The sequence below is a fragment of the Takifugu rubripes genome, chromosome 17 (genome assembly GCF_901000725.2).
Source record: "Takifugu rubripes chromosome 17, fTakRub1.2, whole genome shotgun sequence".
Classification (NCBI taxonomy): domain Eukaryota; kingdom Metazoa; phylum Chordata; class Actinopteri; order Tetraodontiformes; family Tetraodontidae; genus Takifugu; species Takifugu rubripes.
This window is the reverse complement of record NC_042301.1, coordinates 6,706,889-6,729,200: the sequence shown is the minus strand read 5'-3', so window position 1 is coordinate 6,729,200 and position 22,312 is coordinate 6,706,889. Positions and strand designations below refer to the sequence as shown.

Sequence of the window (22,312 nt, the reverse complement as noted above, 5' to 3'; positions counted from 1 at the left end):
TGTATGTTGGCAAGTAATCATATAATGGCAAGTTCAGAGGAAGAGATGCATTTTTGTTTTTAAAAGGAAGACCACTTGAAAATGGAGACATTTCAAACTATACAAACAAGATCCGGCAGGCTGCGGTTTTGAGAAGAGGTCAGGCATTTTTCTGAGAAGCACTTTTTGGTTGAGCTTTGAGGCAATGCTTGAGATGGCCTTGCTGGTGATGAGCCCATAACTGTGTGTGTGAGTGTGTGTGTGTGTGAGTGAGTGAGAAGCATACAGATGTGTACAAGAAGCACTGAAAAAGGATTAAATGTAGTTTGGAATTCTTTTGTTTCTTGTGCTCAGAAGGAGAAGTATTTGGTGAACCACTCCTGTTTTAACCCCTCCATCCCCTTCTGCTCCAAACATGGAGTCCTGCAAGAGAAGAAAATCAATTAATTATTAAAACTAATGAATAATACATTTTCATGTTGAGATTCAGAGCATCATGTCAGATTAGAAACCAGGGAGAGGGGTATTTAAGACAGCAGTCATAGGTAAGAGTTGTGGAAGAACGTGGGAATAAAGCTAAAAGATTAATGTAATAGTTCTGTTTTTTGACATATTGTCAGTCACATCCAATTATGATCAATGAAATGCACATATCTTATTCTGAATAGCGTAATTCTGTCTTATGGTTTCCATTTAGCTTTACTGTATATTTAAAGATTTTCTCTGATTGATTGAGACCTTAAGAGATTCAGATGTGTGAAACAGCAACAACTAAAACCAAATTAAGTTTAAATTAAAGCGAACCAAGGACGATGGTGCCACATCCATGGATCAGTGTTCTGATGTGCCTCCTCTTTGCTACTGTCTCCAGGCTAAGTTGGCTCTGACCACAGAACCTGCCATCTTGATGAACGTCTTCAGCCTGTCTTCTCCCGTCACCACCCTAAATGACCTCAGCTGCTCTTATCTTTCTAGTCCAGTTTGTGGTTGAGGTGCCGGCCCAGGTAGTTGCAACAGTCTCAACCTCCTTCCTTGAGATGGTGATTGGTCTCCTCCTCTGCCAGTAGTCAACCACCATCACCTCAGTTTTGTTAATGTCACAACACATCACAAAGCGTTCCACCTGGTTACGGTCCTCCTTACCTCCTCACCATCAATGCAGCTCACACTTGGCAATTGTTTGTGTTGTGTTGGAAATCAGAGGTGTAGACAGGGAAAAGAAAAGGTGACAGAATATTCCCTGAGGAGCTCTGGTGCTGCATATCACAACATGTGACAGCGATAATGGGATCTGATCTCCTGGGTCTGTAGATGATGGTTCCAAGGATCCAGAAGGATCCTTCCCCACTTTTCGCCTCAGCAATGGCCTCTGGATGTTTTTCTGAAGTGAATGCATCCTTCACACCCTCCTTGTGTCCAAACAGCAGTGGATCTTGGATTTGAGATGCTTCAGGAACAATCTCTCCAGGATTTTCAGTGTTAAAAATAGCCTTCCCAACCACAGCTACATGTATGTGCTCCACATTTTAGTTAATTTACTAACTCAGGCGTTTTTAGAATAGGACTAGATAATTGAAATGAATCCTATTACAACATTCGTGGTAACCACAAATTATCGTAGCTCATTTTTTAAAACCCACCGACATTTAAATAAACATATTTTCCATTTGAATACTTGTTGTTTTCTGTTTCCTATTTATGGTTTTAGATTTCAGAATCAAATCTTATTCTCACCTGACTGACTGGGCCTGCAGGTGCGCGTATGGCTCATGGCTGGAAGGTGACACATAACGGATGCCTGTAACCGAAGACGGGCAGACGGGGAGCGGGGCCGTGGGTGCTGGGGTGAGGGGGGTGCAGGAGGTCCGAGATCTAGAGGAGCGCAGGATGGAGGGGGAGTACTGCTGGTTGAGGGAGAGGGAGGTGTGCTTGTGTGGAAGAGAGGAGGTGGAGTAATGAGGGGATGTGTGAGGATGGGAGCTGGAGTGGTGGGGCAGGGTGGATGAGGAGTGCTGATGGGTGGAGGTGGTGTGTGGCAGAAAGACTCCAGTAGCAGCACTGGAACCAGGAGGGGAGTCCATCTGCTTCCTCTATCAGTGACAAAACAATATGGAGTCAGTCAGTCTGCACTGATCAAGAATTCTACCACAGAAGAGTTGAAAACCCAACAAATGACATTGAAACACAACTGACTGCAGGTGCTGTTGGGTTGTTCTCAGAAACGACGGCAATTGTGTGAAATGCTTATTTGTATAGTTATAATGCATCAATGAGAAGGTTTATGGTCATCATAAAGACAAAATGCATTGTTCAACTAGAGATATGAACAGAGTTTTAATATAATTGCAATGAGAAACAGGATGTGCTGGATTTAAATGTGGAAACGTCATGTTTATGTCATTACATCGGGAGGTTTTTGAGCCATTTTTGCTGTCTGCACAGTGTTTAAAGAATAATGTTCACTTCCTCTGCTGCTGCTTCACTCTACAATTTAAATGTTTTCAGTTTCCATGTTATGAAACAAGGTAAAAATTATTTGTTTCATCTTTCAATCATGTACTGTATGTTAGGCTGTCTTGGCTGACCGTGTGAGGGACACAGACGGATGCAGTCTGTTAGGAGAGAAGTCTGGCTCTGGCCCAATGAGCACGTCTGGCTGGAGGGAATCTGGGTTTTGATGAACGCTTCATGTGCCCCAGAAACACAGGCAAACTCACCCTCATAGTTGGCGTAATGCTCCCAGGGCGGGACTTGCTGTCACGGGACCTGAGGGTGCCGTTGTCCCCAGAAACAGGAGGGTGGAGCTGCAGCTGATGCCTCTCTTCCTGGAGGGGAGAAGGATGAAGGAAGGCTTTGATTGGCTTTTCTTCGTGGTCGGTGCTGCTGCATTAGCATGCAGACAGCGCTGACAGGAGGACACGCGCGTGTTTATACATCAGCGCTGACAAAGTTTTCAAATGAGTAAAGACACTACATTAAAATAGAGAAGAACATAAAGGTCAGTGCAGTGATCAGAACTGTCACGTCACAGCAAAAGATCCAGAGTTCCAAGGGGCTTTTTTGTGTGCATGTTCTTCCATGTCTAGTTTCTCCTGGGTAGGTTCTCCTTGGGAGGTTCTTCTGGGGAGGTTCTCCTGGGTAAGTGTTCCTGTGTATGTTCTCCTGGTCAGATTCTCCTCCATAGTTTGTCCTGGGCAGGTTCTCCTGGTTAGTTTCTCCTGGGTAGGTTCTCCACATACAATTCAAATGGTCAATTATTGACACTTAGATTGGGATGACTAGGCGTTAAACTGTAGCTCTACACAAGGACAAGAGACTTGCTACTTCAAACCTCGCTAATGCACATTTATTTCAATTCCTGACCATGGATTATTGAAACAAATGGTTGTACTTTGAAGGAATCTGAAATGTCAATTTTTGCCTTCAGGAATAACTCCTTCAACCCGAAAAACACTTCTGCAGAATCTGTTCAGAGGACTTTACACTTCCATTGAGGGCAGATGTTTCTGATTTTTCTGTTTCTTCATGTTTCAGTGTATTTATGGGTCTGTCACTAAGTTGTTATATGTAAGTTGTTGTGTTGCACATTTGTCTGAAACGAGTACAAAAAATAGGTTTCAATATCAGCTTCATTTTTACATTTGTGTGCATGTTGCATTTTGAAACAACAGTGGCCAACCCAATACATGTCCTTGTGAAAAGACTGATTATACTTCTAATCACCTTAAAGTGGAATGAGAGCAGGGAGTGCTGTAACAGCCTACAGCACCAGCAGGGCGGCGACAGTTCTTACCAATAATCGTTTAATGAGCTGGTCTCTCTCGCTCAGTCGCTCCTGAAGCCTCCCCAGCTGCTGCTCCTCAGACCAAGGCTCCCTCCTCCTGCAGCGCTCCTCCCGCTCACGCAATCTGCAGGAACACACAAACACACTTTTCTCTAACACGTCTGCCACGCCAACCACTACAATCATTTGGCACTCACTCGCTCTCCAAGGCTACGATGCGAGCCTGCAGGTGGGTCTGGGCACTGCTGTATTCGGACACCAAACTCTGCATCTCCTTTTTGTGCTCCCTCTTTATCTCCTCCACCTCCACCCTCCTCCTTTCCTCTTCCTCATTCTCCTTCCTCTTATTTTCATCCACCTCCTCGTGTTTTACTTCCTCCTCTTTCCTCTCCTCCCAGTGCTTCTGGGACTCCTCCAGTTTCTCCATCTCTACCCTCAGTTTCTCCACTTCCTCCTTTAGACGTTGTGCTTCTTCCTCCAGCTGTGCATCTCTCTTCTGCAGTTCTGTGCTTTCCTCCTCTTTCTCTTTAAGATTTTGGCTCTTTTGGGCTGATCTGTGGCAGTGAAGCAGACAACTAGAACAACCAAATGAAGACCTTTCAAATTTGTTTTTTGTTAATTCCCCATAATTTATTGTGAATTGTGAGTAATAGTTCTACAGTATAAAAGGTCTTTCAAGCACTGTAAAACTATCAATAACCTGTTATCTATTAACTCTTACTGTGGTGGATCATCAGAGATGTTTTCTGTGCTTCTTTCAATCCTATTGGAGCTAAAATCAAGAGTCAAATAAGGATAAACTGAAAACTCTGGCAACTATATTTACTGATGAACAATAAATATATTTATACTTTTCCTTCAGCTGCTTCTTCAGTGCTGCATTTTCTCTTTGCAGCTCCATGATGGAACAGCGACTCTCGTCCAGCTGCCGCTCAAACACCTGATACTGGTTCTGCTGCTTCAGATCCTACACACCCACACAAACACACACACATTAATCTTAACATTACTGAACACCAAGCACAACTCCTCCTGCACTCAGCTAGCCCATAAACATTATTTTCAGCCCAAAAGTTCAAAGCATTGAGTTGATCCACAAGTTTCAAAAAGACGATGTCGCAACATCTAAAGTTAGTAGTCATGTGAAAATTTAACATCAACTTTAACAAAGCTAATCAAATAAGGCATGATAAATCTATAACTAGTAACACATAAGTACAAGTGTTTATGTGAAGAAGTTTTTGTGAAGTGAGAGGCCTTTCTTTGGTCCTCACAACTTTAAAGTTCTCTCTGTTGGCTCACACCTGGTTTTATGGTTCATGATATAATCGGGTTCATGCTAAAGGGGTAGTGTAAAATGGATTATTTTCAATAAAAGCCCTCTCAAAGATAGTAAAAAAAAATGTGATTTGTGATTGTTTACAAGTGTAGTATTTAACCCCAACCCTGTGTGTGTTTGTGTGTGTGTATGTGTGTGTGTTACCTGTTGTAGAGCCATCATCTGTGTGTGCGCTTGTAGTTGATCCTGTAGGTCTTCAATTTGTTTCATGTGTCGCTGTGTCATCTGTTTGCTCCATTCTGTGTGCTGTTGGGTCAACTCTGCTCGCTGTTTATCTGATGTCACACACACACACACACACACACACACACACACAGGAAACAAAATTAATCTGCCTTACTGTTACATGTAGTCTTCTGCTGTTGCCATGGTGAAGTGTATCCATGGCAATAGCAACTTCAGGGTTGAATTTATAATCTGTGTGTATATTGCATGTGTCTGTATGCTCGTGTGGTAATGCAGGAATATGTGTGTTACATTACCATCAGTTTTTATGCTTTTGTTCAAGGAAATGTGTGTCTGTGTGTGTCCGTGTGTCCGTGTGTTACCCAGCTCTAGCTGGAGCATTGTCTGCAGTCTGTTCCTCTCTGACAACACATCCTCCTTTGCCTGCCTCTCCAACACCTGCAGAGCCACAGTGTGATTGTGTCTCTCTGCAGATAAAGACTGGTTTTGGGGCTCCTGACACACAAAGATTTGCTGTTAAACTAGTTGAGCCTGCAGATGAACTGTTCAGATTAACTTTATGTTACATGGATGTCTGAATATATTCAATATTGTCCTCAGAAGTTACCTGCAACAGCTCTCTTAGTTTCTTGTTTATCTCCTTGGTATCTTGCACCTCTTTTCTCAGCCTGTCAATTTCAGGGTTGCCATGGCCATCGTCTCCCTGTGCCGCCTTCTTTTTCTCTGCCTGCATTGGCCACAAGTATCCAGTGAAGGATTTTAAAAAGCTGCCAATGCAATTCTGAGGTAATAAAGTGACTGTTTGGAGTCAAATTAAGTAGAGATGCAGCTATTAGTTTTCCACTTTGCAGACATGTACAGATTTCGTTAACTAAAGTAGAGCACAGCCACCTCAGTCTGCTCAGCAGCTTAATGAACAGGCTACTTTGAAAAAGAACACTTGTCACTTTTTTTTGCTGTTGTTTGGGAAATTATGTAGCTTGGGATAAAAATATGCCCATATTTATCCTTTAGTGGCTTCAAGAGCTGTTCGTCCTTCCACACCTTTTAAACTACACATCACAGTTTGTAGCACTAATTTTTTTCACAAACATCTACCACCACAAATTTCAGCAGAGGTGAAAACCACAAGGTCGTTAGCCAGAACATTCTATGTAGGTCTCGCTGCACATTCCACAAGCACAAAGCAGAAATAATCTCAGGAGGTGTGACTCACTGAGGATCAGAGGGAAGCAGAACTTTCTTTGTTAGGTTCATTGCCAACTTTAAATATATATATATATATATATATATATATATATATATATATATATATATATATATATATATATATATAATCCTGTCACTTGTTTTTAAGCATAATGCCAAATATTTGCTTGTTCCAATTTTTCACTAAGGGATTTTTTTCTCTGTGCTGCTCTGGATTAAATTCTTCTTTTTTTTCTTGGGGGGGCGGGGGGGGGGGGGGGGGGGGGGGGGGGGGGGGGGGGGGGGACTGTCCTCTTAGCCATAACAAACACATTAAGCCATCACATCCCATTTACATTATTAGGTGTTGTTGTTTTTTCCCTCAGGTGTGGCAGCATTAAGATGTGCAGAGTATAGTAAACACCTTTTACTAACCTAAACATTCAGGACAGCCACACCCCTAACGGTGGTTATAAAAAATAAATGTTTGTTCCTTTTAAAGCTGAGCTCGGCAGTTGGAAGGACACCCACCTGGGACTGCTGCCTGCTCAGTTGGCTCTGCAACTCAGAGATCTGGCTCTGCAGCTCCTGCTCTTTGCCCTGCCATCTCTGCTCACTCTCTGCCATGGCAGCGTTCATCTCTATCCTGAACTCGGCTCTCAGACGATCTTCACACTCCGCCCTGGTGCACAGAAGCAGAGTTAACCTACATGTAGAACCCCTTTTCACTGCCTTTCCATCAGTGTTGTTGATGCTACTCTTTGATTAGAACACATTGAGTTTCACTGTCTTAACTGAAGTTATCCCTAAAACCAAATGAAGGCATCACACAAGCTGTGGTGGCATTTTGAACCAGAAACTGGTCATTTTCTGATTGTATGTGATAATGTCTGACAAAAAAACAATTACATGAAGTATCACAAAGGATCTTCAGCTCAACTTTTTGTTGCCTTTTACCCCTCTGTTTTTTCAGTAATTTCACAAAAGTGAAGACATGGTGAATATTTGCCAAAGCCTTTCTGGCAGACCTCATCTGTTCCTCGGTGTGCCGCTGGTTCTGGTCTAGAAGACTCCTCTCTGCATTTAACCGGCTCTGTTCCAGCACCTTCTCCTCCAGCCGGTGTTTGTCAGCTCTCAGGGATGTAATCTCCCGCTGCTGCCTATCACGCTGCCTCTCTGCCTCCTCTTGTATCCGGGCCAGTCGACTGCGTGACTGCTGGAGCTCATCCTCAAGCCGGGAACACTTAGGTCCACATGAGGACACAGCCTCAGAGGCCACCTTTTCTTTCCTGTCTCGCTGCTTCATCACTGACTCCAGCCTACACACCTGAGAGCACAGAGATCCTTCTCAGCTCTGAACTCAGGTGATAAAGGTGCATGTAATGAATTGCAACATGAGCTCTTACCTCATTGGTTGCATCTCTGAGGTTTGTCCTCAGCTCCTCTATCTCTTTCTCTAACCCACCACGCAGCTCCTCTCTGCTTCTTCGCTCCTCTTCCAAACGCTCACACACCTTCCAAGACATGTGATGGATCATTTCTCTTGAACACTTAAACTCAACCACACTATCACATTTTCCTTAGCAGCTCTAATTAATTAATAGTGAAGTGCACATTGGGCTACCACCTTATCGTGGTGGAGGGGTTTGCGTGTCCCAATGATCCTAGGAGCTCCGTTGTCTGGGGCTATATGCCCCTGGTAGGGCCACCCATGCCAAACAGGTCCTAGGTGAGGGATCAGACAAAGCATAGCCCAGGACCCCCTCATGATGAAAAACAACATTGGTGCCAAGTTTCCCTTGCCCAGGATGCGGGTCACCGGGGTCCCCTCCTGGAGCCAGGCCTGGGGGTGGGGCATGTTTGGCGAGCGCCTGGTGGCCGGCCCTCTGCCCATGGCACAGCCCGAAGAGGCAACATGGGACCCCCTTCCCGTGGGCTCACCACCTGCAGGAGGGGCCAAGGGGGTCAGGTGCATTGTGTTTTGGGTAGCGGCCAAAGGCAGGGACCTTGGCGGTCTGATCCCCGGCTGCATAAACTGGCTCTAGGGGAATGTCACCTCTCTGGTGGGAAAGGAGCCTGAGTTGGTGCGCGAGGTTGAGAAGGTCCGACTAGATATAGATGGCCTCACCTTGATGCACAGCAAGGGCTCTGGAAGCAGTCTTCTCGAGAGGGGTTGGACTCTCTACCACTCTGGAGTTGCCGATGGTGAGAGGCGACGGGCAGGGGTGGCAATTCTCGTTACTCCCCAGCTCAGTGCCTGTATATTGGAGTTTACCCCGGTGGATGAGAGGGTAGCCTCCCTTCGCCTTCGGGTGGGGGGACGGATCCTGACTGTTGTTTGTGCCTATGGCCCAAACAGCAGTTCAGCGTATCCACCCTTTTTGGAGTCCTTAGAGGGAGTGCTGGAGAGTGCTCCTTCTGGGGGCTCCCTCGTCCTCCTGGGTGACTTCAATGCTCACGTTGGCAATGACAGTGTGACCTGGAGGACCTGGAGGACACTCGGGTGAAGAGAGGGGCGGAGTTGTCAACTGATCACCACCTGGTGGTGAGTTGGCTCAGGTGGTGGGGAAGGATGCCGGACAGACCCGGCAGGCCCAAACGTGTTGTGAGGGTCTGCTGGGAACGCCTGGCAGAGTCTCCTGTCAGAAGGAGCTTCAACTCACACCTCCGGGAGAGCTTTGCTGTGGCACCAAAGTGGTTGGTGCCTGTCATGGCGGCAATGCCCGAACCCGCTGGTGGACACCAGCAGTGAGGGATGCCGTCAAGCTGAAGAAGGAGTCGTATCTGGCCTTACTGGCCTGTGGGACTCCTGAGGCAGCAGATAGGTACCGGCAGGCCAAGCGGAGTGTAGCTACGGCTGTTGCCGAGACAAAGACCCAGGCATGGGAAGAGTTCGGTGAGGCCATGGAGAACGACTTTCGGACGGCCTCGAAAAGGTTCTGGACCACCATCAGGCGTCTGAGGAAGGGGAAGTAGTGCACTGTCAACACTGTGTATAGTGGTGATGGTGTGCTGCTGACCTCAACTCGGGATGTTGTGGATCGGTGGAAGGTATACTTCGAGGACCTCCTCAATCCCACCAACACGCCTTCCAGTGAGGAAGTAGGACCTGGGGATAGGCTCTCATATCTCCGGGGCCTTGCCACCGAGGAGTTTTTTGACTACCTTGGCAACTTCAGCCCCGGGGGTGGATGAGATCCACCCAGAGTTCCTTAAGGCTCTGGATGCTGTAGGGCTGTCGTGGTTGACTCGATTCTGCAACATTGCGTGGACATCGGGGGCAGTGCCGCTGGATTGGATTTAAGAAGGGGGGACCGGAGGGTGTGTTCCAACTATAGGGGGATCACACTCCTCAGCCTCCCTGGTAAGGTCTATTCAGGGGTACTGGAGAGGAGGGTCCGCCAGGTAGTCGAACCTTGGATTCAGGAGGAGCAATGTGGTTTTCGTCCTGGTCGTGGAACAGTGGACCAGCTCTACACCCTCAGCAGGGTCTTCGAGGGTGCATGAGAGTTTGCCCAACCAGTCCACATGTGTTTTGTGGACTTGGAGAAGGCATTTGACCGTGTCCCTCGGGGGGTCCTGTGGGGGGTCCTCTGAGAGTATGGGGTGTCGGGCCCGCTGATACGGGCCGTCCGCTCCCTGTACGATCGGTGTCAGAGTTTGGTCCGCATTGCTGGCAGTAAGTCGAACTTGTTTCCGGTGAGGGTTGGTCTCCGCCAGGGCTTCCCTTTGTCACCGATTCTGTTCATTATTTTTATGGACAGAATTTCTAGGTGCAGTCATGGTGTGGAGGGGGTACGGTTTGGTGACCTCAGGATCGGGTCTCTGCTTTTTGCAGATGATGTGGTCCTGTTGGCGTCATCGGCCCGTGACCTCCAACTATCACTGGATCGGTTCCCCGCCGCATGTGAAGCAGCTGGGATGAAAATCAGCATGTCCAAATCCGAGGCCATGGTTCTCAACCGGAAAAAGGTGGAGTGCCTTCTCCGGGTCAAGGAGGAGATCCTGCCCCAAGTGGAGAAGTTCAAGTACCTCGGGGTCTTGTTCACAAGTGAGGGAAGAATGGAGCAGGAGATCGACAGGCGGATCGGTGCGGCGTCCGCAGTAATGTGGGCTCTGCACTGGTCCGTAGACTGGTTGATTTTCGTTCCTACCCTCACTTATGGTCATGAGCTTTGGGTAATGACCGAAAGAACAAGATCACGGGTACAAGCGGCCAAAATGAGCTTCCTCCATAGGGTGGCTGGGCTCTCCCTTAGAGATAGGGTGAGAAGCTCTGCCATCCGGGAGGAGCTCGGAGTAGAGCCGCTGCTCCTCCACGTTGAGAGGAGCCAGATGAGGTGGCTTAGGCATCTAGTTAGGATGCCCCCTGGACACCTCCCTTATGAGGTGTTCAGGGCATGTCCGTCCGGTAGGAGACCCCCGGGAAGACCCAGGACACGTTGGAGAGACTATTCCTCTCGACTGGTCTGGGAACGCCTGGGGATCCCTCTGGATGAGCTGGAAGAAGTAGCTGGGTAGAGGGAAGTCTGGGCTTCTCTTCTTAGGCTGCTGCCCCCGCGACCCGACCCCGAATAAGCGGTAGAGGATGGATGGATGGATGGACATTACAAGAAGGGCCAATAGCCAGGTAATTGGGTGATAAAAATGTCTTAATATTTCTACATTTAGTTTAATTATTCATAAAAAGTGTTCCCAAATGGCAGGGGACTAAAAGAGTCACAGCCACTCAGACATGGAATATTAATGCATTTTTCTTTTAACCTTTTTAGCTTCACACGTTCGTAGGCTATGAAGATCAAGATCAAATTTAATTAAAGTCAGATTATTTCACTATCACTGTTAGGTTTTGTCAAAATATGTAAAATTTGGTGAAATATGTGTAAAAATTTGATTGCAGGAAGGAAGCTCTCATAGTAGCTTGTCATTGTGTCCAAAGACAGTTATTAGACTCAGTACTTGTGCAGTGGCTCCTGTCCCACGCCTCAGGTCTCACCTCCTGGTTGATCTTCTTCTCAGAGCTCAGTGCTTCTTGTAGACTGTGCAGTTCAGCAGCATGTCTCCGCATCACCTCCTCTATGGCCTTCCGCACCTGCTCCTTTAAGCGTTTCCTATCCTCCTCGGCCTTCTCCACCAATCTTCTCTTCTCATCTTCCAGCTTCTGCTGTATGTTCGCTCTCTCTGCCTCAACCTGCTCGATGCTCTTGTCCAACTGGGAACGAACACGAACCCTCTCCACTTCCAGCTCCTTCCGCAGACGGTCGACCTCTTCCTCCTTTTCTTTCCGCATGCAGTGTTTGATGTCCTCCACTTCTTTGTGCATCGCTTCCTTCTCCTCCTCCCTGTCTCTGCGCAGCCTGTTTCGGTCCTTCTCAAACCGTTCCTTTTCTTGGTCTCTTTCCTTCTGTAGATGTTCTCTCTGTTTTTCCATCTCCTTGTGCAGCTTGTCTCTCTCATCATCTGCGTGTCTCTGAATGCGACGCAGCTCCTCAGTCTGGGCTCGAACCATCTCTGAGCGCAGGCTGGAGAGCGCCTCAGCGTGCTGTCAACACACAGCCATTATTCAGCAGCTCCTTGTTAAACTCACCTGACATTTCCAACATTTGAAGTGTGAAATTAAAGGTAAAGTTACTGGATTACATTCTACTGGGAACGGTTTAAATTTTACTGATGCTATAACTTCACAAAGGTCCATCTTTTATCCTCTTTATCCAAATGGAAAGATTTTATTGCTACCCCAATACAGAAAATGTTTATTGAACGACCAATAAATAATCTATATTTGGGGATTATAGACCCACTTGTGGAATAAACTTTGAAAAATGAAACTTTGAATCTCTTGTTCCAGCTCTATAGCCATAGGTTCTGAGTCCAATTCCCAGTCTGGTCCTAAATACGTCTCAGTGTGTCTGCTTCAAGAGTTGCACCCTCTAATGTGAGGTTGGCTTCCCTTCAATATTCACATGTCAGCTGTAAATGTGTAAATTGGCTTTTTGTCTGGTATACAGACAGATATACATTGCCTTAATGTACATCAGGCAGCTCAGGCCTGAATTGGTCCTCATTCAGTTGTGCACAGCATCATCAAAAACAAATACCTTAACACAAGCCGCACTCACGTGCATGCTATTTATAATGCAGAGTATGAAGATTTTGGACTGGTGTGTAATACCCCACAAAATGTCCAACTGTGCTAATCAAATGTTGCTTTCAACAATTTCATACACCTTAAATTATTTGTTGACTTGAAAATGAGAGGCTTTCTGTCAGATAAAAGTTTTATAATTTGTGTGTTGACCTGGCGGATCTGCCGGGCGTGGTCGTTGTTTCTGCCGCTGCTCTGTAGCTCCAGCTCTCTGTTCCTGCTCTGCAGACGGTTCACCTGGCTCCTCAGCTCTTCTACTTCAGCACAAACGCACAACTCACAGCTGCGGCGGCACAACAGCTCATCTAACACACACACAGATTACAAATCAAATATACATAGTCAACACAAAGCACGTGTATTTATTGATTATATATGACAGGGTTCGGGTCCAACAGATTTACCGATTAAAACAAAAATAATTATAGTGCAAAAAAAAAAAAGAGGACGATTGTTTTGTTGACAGGGGACATTGAGACTTATAATGAAGCAAAAACTTTAGAGCGAATTCTGGAAAGATAAAGTCAGGTTAATTTCACTAAGAACATCTCAGGTGGACAACAGACAGAATTACCTGCTCGGCTTTGCAGCTCATCCTCTTGCAGTAGCAACCGCTCCTTGGCCACAGCAAGCTCCTCCTCAGCGCATTTGGCAACTCCTTCTGCCTCAGACACTCTCCGCCGGTCCAACTCCAGCTCCTCCTCCAGGTCCTGGAGAGGGAGCCAAAATGTGTCACACAAGGGCAAGTAAGGAGGACAGATGCATTGTGGGTAGGCAAAAAACAGAGCAGAAGAGAAAAGACACACAAAAAAACCCTAAAGACCTGATGAAATATGTCAGAAGGTGGGAAAGAACAGAGTCAGAGGATTTCTGAGCTACTGTATCTCGCCAGCAGCAAGTATGTAATGGTGTGCTGTGAAAGCTTACGTCAGCATGGTGGCAGATCTCGTAGGATTTCTTATTGTTCAAAAGGTGGTAAAGGTGGTGGTGCAGCAAATCTATCCGACTCAAACTACTCATTAGCAGATAGTTGGCACAGGGAATAGCACTTACACAGAGCAGGCTGTGTTTAGACAAGCTAGGCCTCTTCCAACTCCCTCCTCCCCCATCAGCCCCATCATTAGCTGGTGCTGGAGACAGGAAGCTGCAACCTTTCACTGTCCTTTCAGGTAATGCAGCAGTGAAATTTCAAAATTAACCTTCATCCATTAGCAAAGTGAGGATATTTTGTGAAGTGAGGACATTTTGACTGGTCCTCACCACTTCAAAGACCTGTTTAATAGTTAAGACTCAGTTTTAATGTTGAACTTAGAATTGGGTTTTAGCCAGGGCCAGGGTCAGGCATTTATAGTTGTCATGTCATGAGTTAGGTTAAGAAGCTGAGTAATGTATTATATCTATGACAGAGTGTGTGTGAGTGTGTGTGTGTGTGTACGTGTGTGTGTACCTGTATTCGCTCCTGTAGTTTGACCGTGTTTCTCTTGCTCTCTGCCAACCTCTCTAGGTGACTTTCCACCTCTGCTTCGGCCCTCTTTACTCGCTCTCGTAGGGCGCTGTGTAAGCCTTTCTTCTCCTCCTCTTCCCTCTCCTCCCACCTCTGCTGCTCCTGCTTCCACTCAGACTCCATCCGCTTCCTCATGTCATCCTTCTCTTTGCTGATATCCCTCAGCCTCTGCTCCCATTGTTCCTTTTCTTCTCTCACAGCAATCCTCTTCTCTTCCTGTATTTGATCCCTCTCTTCTTGCAAGGCCTTCACCTCCTCAAACAGTGTTTTCAGTCTCTCTTCCCACTCTTCCCTTTCTCTCTCTACCTTCTCCTCTTTCTTGTTCTCCTCTTCTTCTCGTTGTCTCTGCTCCTCTTTATTGTGTCTCTCCTCATCAACAGCTTTCTGTAGCTCCTGACATTTGGCATGCAGCTCCTGAATCTGCTCCCCTGCTTTTTCCAGCTCTTTGCCCAGACGAAGGCTCTCCTCCTGGGCATCACTAATGTCGACCTTGGCCTCTTGAAGCTCTTCCTCTGCAGCCTGCAGCCTCTCCTCAAACTTCCTCCTCAGCTCTGCCTCGGTTTCACGCTCCCTCTCCTCTGCCTGGAGACGGAAGAACTCAAAGTCTGCCTGCACCTGGAGGCACAGAGACAAGGATGGGGAAGTGAGACCAACTTGGCATCCAAATACAGTTCACTGATTGGTTTTCTTTTTTCAGTGCGACAAATGTTAAATGTAAAAATGGCGAATGACATCTGATGCAACTTTTTTTGGACTAATTAATTACACAATAAGACCACGTTGGGACCTCTGTAGTCATTCAAACAGCCCAGCTCTAAACTGGCCATCACAGGACGGTACCTTTACTGGAAGGTGTTAATGCTTTTTTGATACCACGTTCCTCAAGGCAAATGAAGGGAGAAAAAAACCCACATTATAAAGAGAAATTATTGAGCACCTGAAGAGGGCAGAAGACTTCAAAATCAAAGTTTGTGGTTGCGTTGTGGTGTTGAAAACACAAATTCATCATGGAAACCAGAAAGAAATTATTTATCTGGAGGTGGTCAGAGGGGTCACGGCACTGTGATTTACTGATCCTGCTGGGGGTTTACACATTAGAGTTACACACAACCTGACCTTGAATGAGGTCACTTAATCAGGGGACTAGCACTCACACACACACACACACACACACACACACACCTGGGCACCAACTCGATGCTGCTCCTCCAAAGACGCCTGCAACTCTAGGAGGTGAGTTCTCAGTGCTGACCCCTCTCCTTCATGGCATGTCTCCATCAGAATGCGATGCAGCTCCTCGTGGTGGGCATAGCTCAAGGCCTCCAAGGCTGCCTCCTGCTCCTCGTTCTTCATGTTTAGAGAGTAAATTACCTGCAGGGTGTCAGCAGCAGACAGCAAAGGCAGATTTGATGTCTAGTCACATTTTCCATGAAGATTTGCTACAAAGTGTATTTTATAATCATCGAATCTTAATCTCATTTTAATAATCACTGTGTCTGTCTGTATGTCATGTCTGTCTGTCTGTAAAATAATATATAGTAATGGATTTCACTGTGTGCCCTGTGATAAGACCAACACCAACATTGTACACAGTGTGCAAACTTCAGGCATGTGGCATTGTTGTTTTTGGAACTAAAAATGTTCCATTTTTTTAATCAACCAGAGTACCGGGAGTTTACATGTCCACACTAATTTTCTTTTGAGGGGTATATTGAAGATCTGACTCTAGCACGGTGGTATGAGGTCATTTACTCAATAAGAGATCACATATATTTTGTGGCTCTTCTAAAATTTGTTTTTTTGTGATATTATTCTATCTACATTAAATGTATTATTATCCTTAACTTTTTCATATCCCCATTCATAATAATAATTTTAAAAGAATAATGATGCTTAATAATGGAAATTTTCACTAAATTAGTAATTAACTGGTATAACAGAATAGAAACAATTTAAACCAGCCTAGAGATCTCAATTTATATCAGTATTACATTCATTAGGAATTTTAATTGGATATTTAATCAAAAAAAAATTGGATATTTAATCAAAAAAATGTAGCACAGGACACAATTACAGGAAAACTGTCTCCACTGGTCCACCCATATGAACATTATAATGGGGGGATTTTACCCCCAACCACTTAAGACAAAAGTGAAGCAGACTGTAAGTGACACAATAATCCCTGAAATCCAAAACAACATCAATCACCAGAGGTTAAAAGGGTGTTTAGTGAAAAGCTCCAGCATGTTTAATGCGGCACTCTGCTGCCTGACAGCATGTGCTCCCACTTTCTCTCCTCCATCTAAAATAAAACATAACCTGAATTATGCTGCATCTCACCCAACGACTGGCTTAATTTTCTATCCATTGTGTCTGCAGGACCATCCTCCATTCTTACAGACCCTCATTTCTCACTTATCCATGCACAGAGGGAGTGCAGGTGTTTGTACGCGTAAGCATGTGCACGGTCAGAAGAGACACGGACTCCTATTTTATCCAGACCCCTCTCTGTCAGCAGGAAACAGCTGGCACACAACTGTCGGATATTGTCTCTGTGGATGTGTTTGTGAGTGTGTGCATGTCACCACACAGGCTCTTGTTTCAGCATGGATAAATATATTTTTACAATTCCATTAAGGATAAAGGTGATAACAGAGGAACTTTAAGATCTTGACCTGGACAAGATAAGACCTTGCCCACCCATGGAAGAGGATAAACTCTGTAGGGACTCTGTGGACATTCTGTCCTCAGTGAGTATGAAGGACAGTATGAGAGTGGTAGAAGGCATGCAGGTTGATATCAACTAAAGTTGTGGTCCCAAATTGACATCATGAGCATGACATTTAAGCCTTAAAGGGCCTCCACATCTTTAGTCAGGCCAGACCCTGACGTTGGACAATAAGGACTGATGTTGTGCCAGTTTATGAGGCCTCTGGAAGAGGACAAGGCTGACCTTGCAGGCCAGCTGCAGTCGCATCGTATTACATCACATTCAACATTTCATTTAGAGCCACGTTAAAAACCAGATTGTAGTAGATGGTTCTCCACACCAGGCTGAAAAGACATTTAGCTGCTCCTAATAAAACCTGAGAAAAGTAGAAACACTATTTTAAAGTAATGATAGTTACATTCCCAGCATGTTTCATCTTTGTTAGATGCACGGAGGACTGACTGAGATGCTTTCAATTATTTTTTAATTGCAGATGGTGGTTTCTATGTGCTTGAAAGCTATTATGATTTGATGTCTCAGATGTCTCATGCCAAAGACTGGTGACCTATTCAGGGTGTATTCTGTCCTGTCTCTACTAGGACGGACACATCTTGGAAACCTGATTAGGACCAAGTCTCAATTAGCAGAAAGGGAATATTTGAGTTAGCAAACCTAGTCCAAGATTATGATCTGCAGGAAAGAAAAAAGCAAGAAACTGGCTTTCAGACAGCAGCTTGCATCATTAATCAGCAGGTGTTGTGTATCTTCATCCTTTCAGAGGGGGTAGGTGTCGATGTCTAAGTCATTTATGGATGTAAATCCCTAACCTCTTACCCCAGCAGCTTGGGGAGAAACTGGCTGTCTTGCAACTGTAAATCCTGTCTTAAGATTCCCACATTGATCGTGCCAGTCAATGATGTTATTCAATGTCACCTGTGAGAGCCAACTGCCTGTGTTTATTGACACTAACTTCACAGTCAGCAAAGCATGAAATTAATATTCTGTCTACATTACAAAGGACCTGGGAAGAGGCTTTTGAAACACAAGTGAGATATCCAGTGAATGCTGGCTGCACACATGAGAGGCAAAGAGACATGCACACACACTTCCACACATATCCAAGAGTGTGTGCTGGGTGTGCTGAACTGCAAAGAAGGGAACATGTGACAGCGTAAAATAAGAACAGGAAATCAGACAGCCAGAATTAGAGCTGCCAGTCAACGGTACACATCTACACAAACGCTCCTGATGACCACAGAATAGGTTAGCTCTCTCCTTGCTGCAAGTGCGCATGGCCGTGACTGTGTGCGCGCACGCTGGAGGTGCATAACTGTTCACGTGCAATCTTACGTGAACAACAGTTGGGCAGGTCAGCTTCCTCCCACTGTCTGCTTCTGCCATGTAAACACACAGCGACGTGGTACTGGTTTATATTAAGCAACATCCATTCAACCATCACAACCACTCACACATGAAGAGAAGGGGGGGGGGGAATCTAGGGCAGCGGTGTAAGTCAAGCAGTTGGGCAAGTACAGCTGGAAGAAAAGAAGAAAATGTATTTCTTCCAAATATGACCTTTAGTGCTGACCCCAGTGTACCACCCCCAGAGCAAAGGCTGTGGCTAAAGAACACTTTTGACCACTCTCAGATTTCATCGGGGCGCCTGTGTTCAGATCTGTTTCTTGCATTCCCCAAACATCTAAAACAGGCTGACTGGGGCTGCATAAAGTTTCAGGCGCAACCAGCAAGTGCAGACTTCTCTTTCACTGGGATGGAAGCAGCAGAGGCGTTTGAGCGGTAGTGAGACTATGTGCTGGCAAATTTCCCGAACAAGCACGGACACAAGAGCTGACCCCCCCATTCGCGTCATCTTGGTTTTTGCCTGCCTGTACACACAGAAGAATGCCTCCAAACCACTCATGCAAATTCAAGTTAAAGCATACTTTTTAATTAGACTTGTTTAGACTCTTGTATTTAAATCCTTCTTGCTTTGCTGCTTTGGTGTTATTAGTTCAGCAGCAAAACAAAATTCTGGTACGTGCAAACTTGGTGGTAGAGCCAAATTTTGAGCTGAATTCTATTGTGAAATGCAGCACAAGCAGAGGTGATGCCACAACGAAAGGGGGAGGAAGTGCGCAGTCATCAAAAAGGGTCATGCCCTGCCACTGTAAGCACTATTGTGCACCCAAGAGAGGAAGAATCCCCCCGAACACCAACTCTCAGTGTAGGAAAACCAGAAATGCTCCTGATGCTGCTGCAGCTGTCAAACAGCTCTGTGCACAGACCAAGCTGCTGCTGCTGCTGAAAACACCGTTTTATGTCATATGAAATCAAATATCACCGATTTGAAAGCAAATGATGCTTATTACAGTAGATGCATTTAAGATGGACTCACAAATATAATCCTTAGTATATGTAAACGTGTATGGATGTGTCATTTCAGCTTGGTTTGATTGTTGGATCTGCTGAGATCAGTTAGATCTAATTACCATGTTGCTGGTGTGTGTGTGTGTGTGTGTGTGTGTGTGTGTGTGTGTGTGTGTGTGTGTGTGTGTGTGTGTGTGTGTGTGTGTGTGTGTGTGTGTGTGAATCACATCGGAATCCCATCTTATTGTGTGATTGCAGGCAGCGAAGCGGCCATCAGCCACTCCAAGGAGCAGCGGCCGGCTGGTGGCCCCTGCCTCGGTCTTACCTTGGTGAGCTGAGCGATCTTTTTGCACATCTTGTTGTGCATCTGATAGTCGTACAGCTCCTGATCGATGCTCGGAAAGTCTGCCGCAGTCCCGTTAACAGCGGAGCCCGCCAGCCCGGGGGGCTGTGCAGCCTTACTGGTGCCTGAAGCCATCATGAAGCTCCTCCACAGGGAACTTCTCGCACCGGAGGAGAATCGCCGATGATCCCACCGCCCGCTCTCTCTCTGGGTCTCTCCCTCCCTCTCTCTCTTTCTTTCTCTCTCTCTCAGACGAAAAATCCCACAGAAATTCACGTCAACTTTTCACTCGTGCCCGTCATTCCTCTGTCGGCGGACCTTCTCCTTCCGTGATATGCATTTGTCGGACGATCGGCGGGGCTCTGCTGGTGCGGTCCGGCCGTGGCCCACCTCTCCGGCTAGGCGCCCGGTGATCGTGGAGATCACACGCTGGAAGTCCATCGGAGACGCGCTGGCGCCAATCTGGACTAAGCGACCCTTCCCTGGCGTCAATAGATATTTCTATAAGAGGGAGCGTCCGACCTACGGTCCGACCACCTGTCTCTCGGCAGGGGCGGAGGGGGGCGTGAGAATCCTATGGAACATTCCCGGAGATAGCTCGAAAAGCGCACTGCTGCAGTAGCGCCCCGCCCCTCCCACCGCGGCTGGATCAGTACCGTTCACCGTGGTGGGGGGGTCCATGGGGGTCAAGGCGTTTGATTTTACTCCATCAGCAAGATACCGTAAAAATAGTATTTCCATCCCATCATAATGGAGTCAACGGAACAGCACTGCAATTAGAAGGTGGAAAGAGGAAAAAACACCTTTACCTCAGAGGACGTGCACGAACCCAACTCTCTATGTCCTCGGAGATAGAGCAGATCACTTTTGTATCACAGCAATTTCTGCAGCTCTTGGAGCTAAATAATATTTAGCTCTGTTAGTTACAGCAAAACAGAATATGGGCAGCAGGGTTGGTGTGGATCTGGTGGAGAGCATCTTCTCCCCATGTGGACTTCCTCCCACAGGCTAAGGAGGTGTGTTTGGAGGATGGATGGATGGATGGATGGATCTATAGATGGATGGATAGATGATGGATGTTCGTGAATTTTTTCAAAAGGAAACTGCCGATTTCACAACTGTCAGAAATTAGGAGCAAAGCTTGTCTGGAGCAAATTCACTTTGTCAAATTATATATTGAGATAAAATATTTACTTGGGTTTTCTGTTTGATCAGTCAAGTGACAATAAGCTTTTTAAACAAATATTCTCTTTGATTATTCTCTAACGTTACAACTGTGGAAGCATGGAGAGCACTCTGGGTGGTACAAGTGATGCGTTCATTTATACACACATTCATCCCATTCTGGACTCTGCTTCTTCAACCCAATACATTAAAGAAGGAAGAGCATTTCCTTTGTAAATATGAGCCCGTATGTTTTTCTTAAAGCCAGTTGAACACCATAATCAGACAAGACTAAATTGTGAGGCCGGATACAGAATGAAGGAAACCGGGGAAAAAAAATCATGCTAGAGTCAGTAAATGTGAGTTGGGACAGGCAGGCAGGCAGGCAGGCAGACAGACAGGCAGGCAGGCAGGCAGGCAGGCAGACAGACAGACAGACAGACAGGCAGGCAGGCAGGCAGACAGACAGACAGACAGACAGACAGACAGGCAGACAGACAGGCTGGGAGGGCAACAAAATGTCTGTCAGGGAGACAAGAGCAGGAGGGTGAGGTGTGGCACTGACACAGACATGAGTAATTATCTCGGACTGGAGGGAAGTCAGACCAGCCTTTTAAAGAGAGGTGATGATTGGCTGCAACCAAGGTGAGCGTAAAGAGGGTGACAGAGGGAGGGGGGGGGGGGGTATACAAGGTTCCGGATATACAGCAAAGCCAGGACCACAACAAGAAACTCACCCCAACTACAGAGTTCTGCTCTTGTCTTCTTTACGTGTCTTCCATGTTCAATTCAATTTAATTTAACTTTATTTATATAGGATGTGTTCAGGTTTGTCTCTAGATGCTGACAGAAACCCATGACCCTGACCTCTGAACAAGCAACAGTCACAAAAAACTCTCTTTTACCAGGAAGGAATCCTGAGCAGGACCAGGCTCATATGGGGGGATCCTTCACTATCGGCAAAACCGGAGAAGGAAGACGAGGATAGGAGAGAAAGACCGAAAGAGAAAAAAAAGACAAAATAATTTTCATTTTCTGAAATGAGGGTTCTATATTTTGCCTGTGGAACTTTAAACACACCAACAGTCTCATTGGCTCATGAGAAGCAGCAGCTGGCGCTCTGGTAATGGATACTTTAGCCACTATACAGTATCCACTGGCATAAATATTTCATATTAATACACTTTGCAAATAATACTGCGACCACATACTGGAGGATTCTGAGCAGCAGCCAGAGAGAAAGTCCTCTTTTCTGAATTGATTTTCAGAGGTAGATGGCTGCTGTAAGATAACAAGACACCATGTCAGCTTGTGACATGATTTCTCATGCAGCCATTAACCTCTTTACAAAGGCGCTGCACACTACAGTCTTTATTGCTCTGCAGAAACTGAATAATCAATATTCTTTTAAAAATGTTCCCACAGCCAACAGATCACAAAACTGCTGCTTTGACCACTGTCATGTAGCAAAGGCCATTCTGTTCAAAACTAATTCAACAGGCAACTACAATAAATTTACAACTGTAAATATGTGGATAGTAAATGGACAAATTAATCAAAAAACCCATTAAGAGTCAATATGGTTTTTATAACCTGCAATCAT

General features: G+C 45.9%; 1 protein-coding gene across 4 annotated transcripts; it reads right to left on the bottom strand.

Annotated features, from left to right (window-relative positions):
- Positions 1 to 67: 67 nt before the first annotated feature.
- Positions 68 to 20,444, bottom strand: fam184b (family with sequence similarity 184 member B). 4 transcript variants are annotated; one of them, XM_029851451.1, is made up of 19 exons: positions 19,528 to 20,438; positions 15,308 to 15,496; positions 14,069 to 14,740; positions 13,196 to 13,331; positions 12,775 to 12,926; positions 11,473 to 12,018; positions 7,883 to 7,990; positions 7,505 to 7,803; positions 7,008 to 7,158; positions 5,896 to 6,015; positions 5,651 to 5,783; positions 5,247 to 5,377; positions 4,615 to 4,730; positions 4,485 to 4,535; positions 3,961 to 4,338; positions 3,773 to 3,887; positions 2,697 to 2,804; positions 1,714 to 2,069; positions 68 to 402 (listed from the first exon to the last, which is right to left on the bottom strand). In XM_029851451.1, the coding sequence occupies exons 1-19, from the start codon at positions 19,681 to 19,683 to the stop codon at positions 330 to 332; spliced, it is 3,990 nt and encodes a 1,329-aa protein (XP_029707311.1). In that variant the 5' UTR covers positions 19,684 to 20,438; the 3' UTR covers positions 68 to 329. The 4 variants fall into 4 exon arrangements, with proteins under 4 accessions (XP_029707311.1, XP_011610920.2, XP_029707312.1 ...); XM_011612618.2 differs by having other exon boundaries at positions 3,961 to 4,317; positions 19,528 to 20,435; XM_029851452.1 differs by lacking the exon at positions 15,308 to 15,496 and having other exon boundaries at positions 19,528 to 20,440.
- Between the last annotated feature and the right edge of the window lie 1,868 nt (positions 20,445 to 22,312).

What these genes read in the sequence shown, in the direction of transcription:
- fam184b (XM_029851451.1), bottom strand. Translation starts at nt 19,683, where the DNA reads ATGATGGCTTCAGGCACCAGTAAGGCTGCACAGCCCCCCGGGCTGGCG. An exon ending in AATGCTCCAGCTAGAGCTGG is followed by an intron (nt 5,378 to 5,650) that starts GTAACACACGGA and finishes GTGTGACATCAG; the next exon opens with ATAAACAGCGAGCAGAGTTG. An exon ending in CTGCAGGCCCAGTCAGTCAG is followed by an intron (nt 403 to 1,713) that starts GTGAGAATAAGA and finishes CTTCTCTTGCAG; the next exon opens with GACTCCATGTTTGGAGCAGA.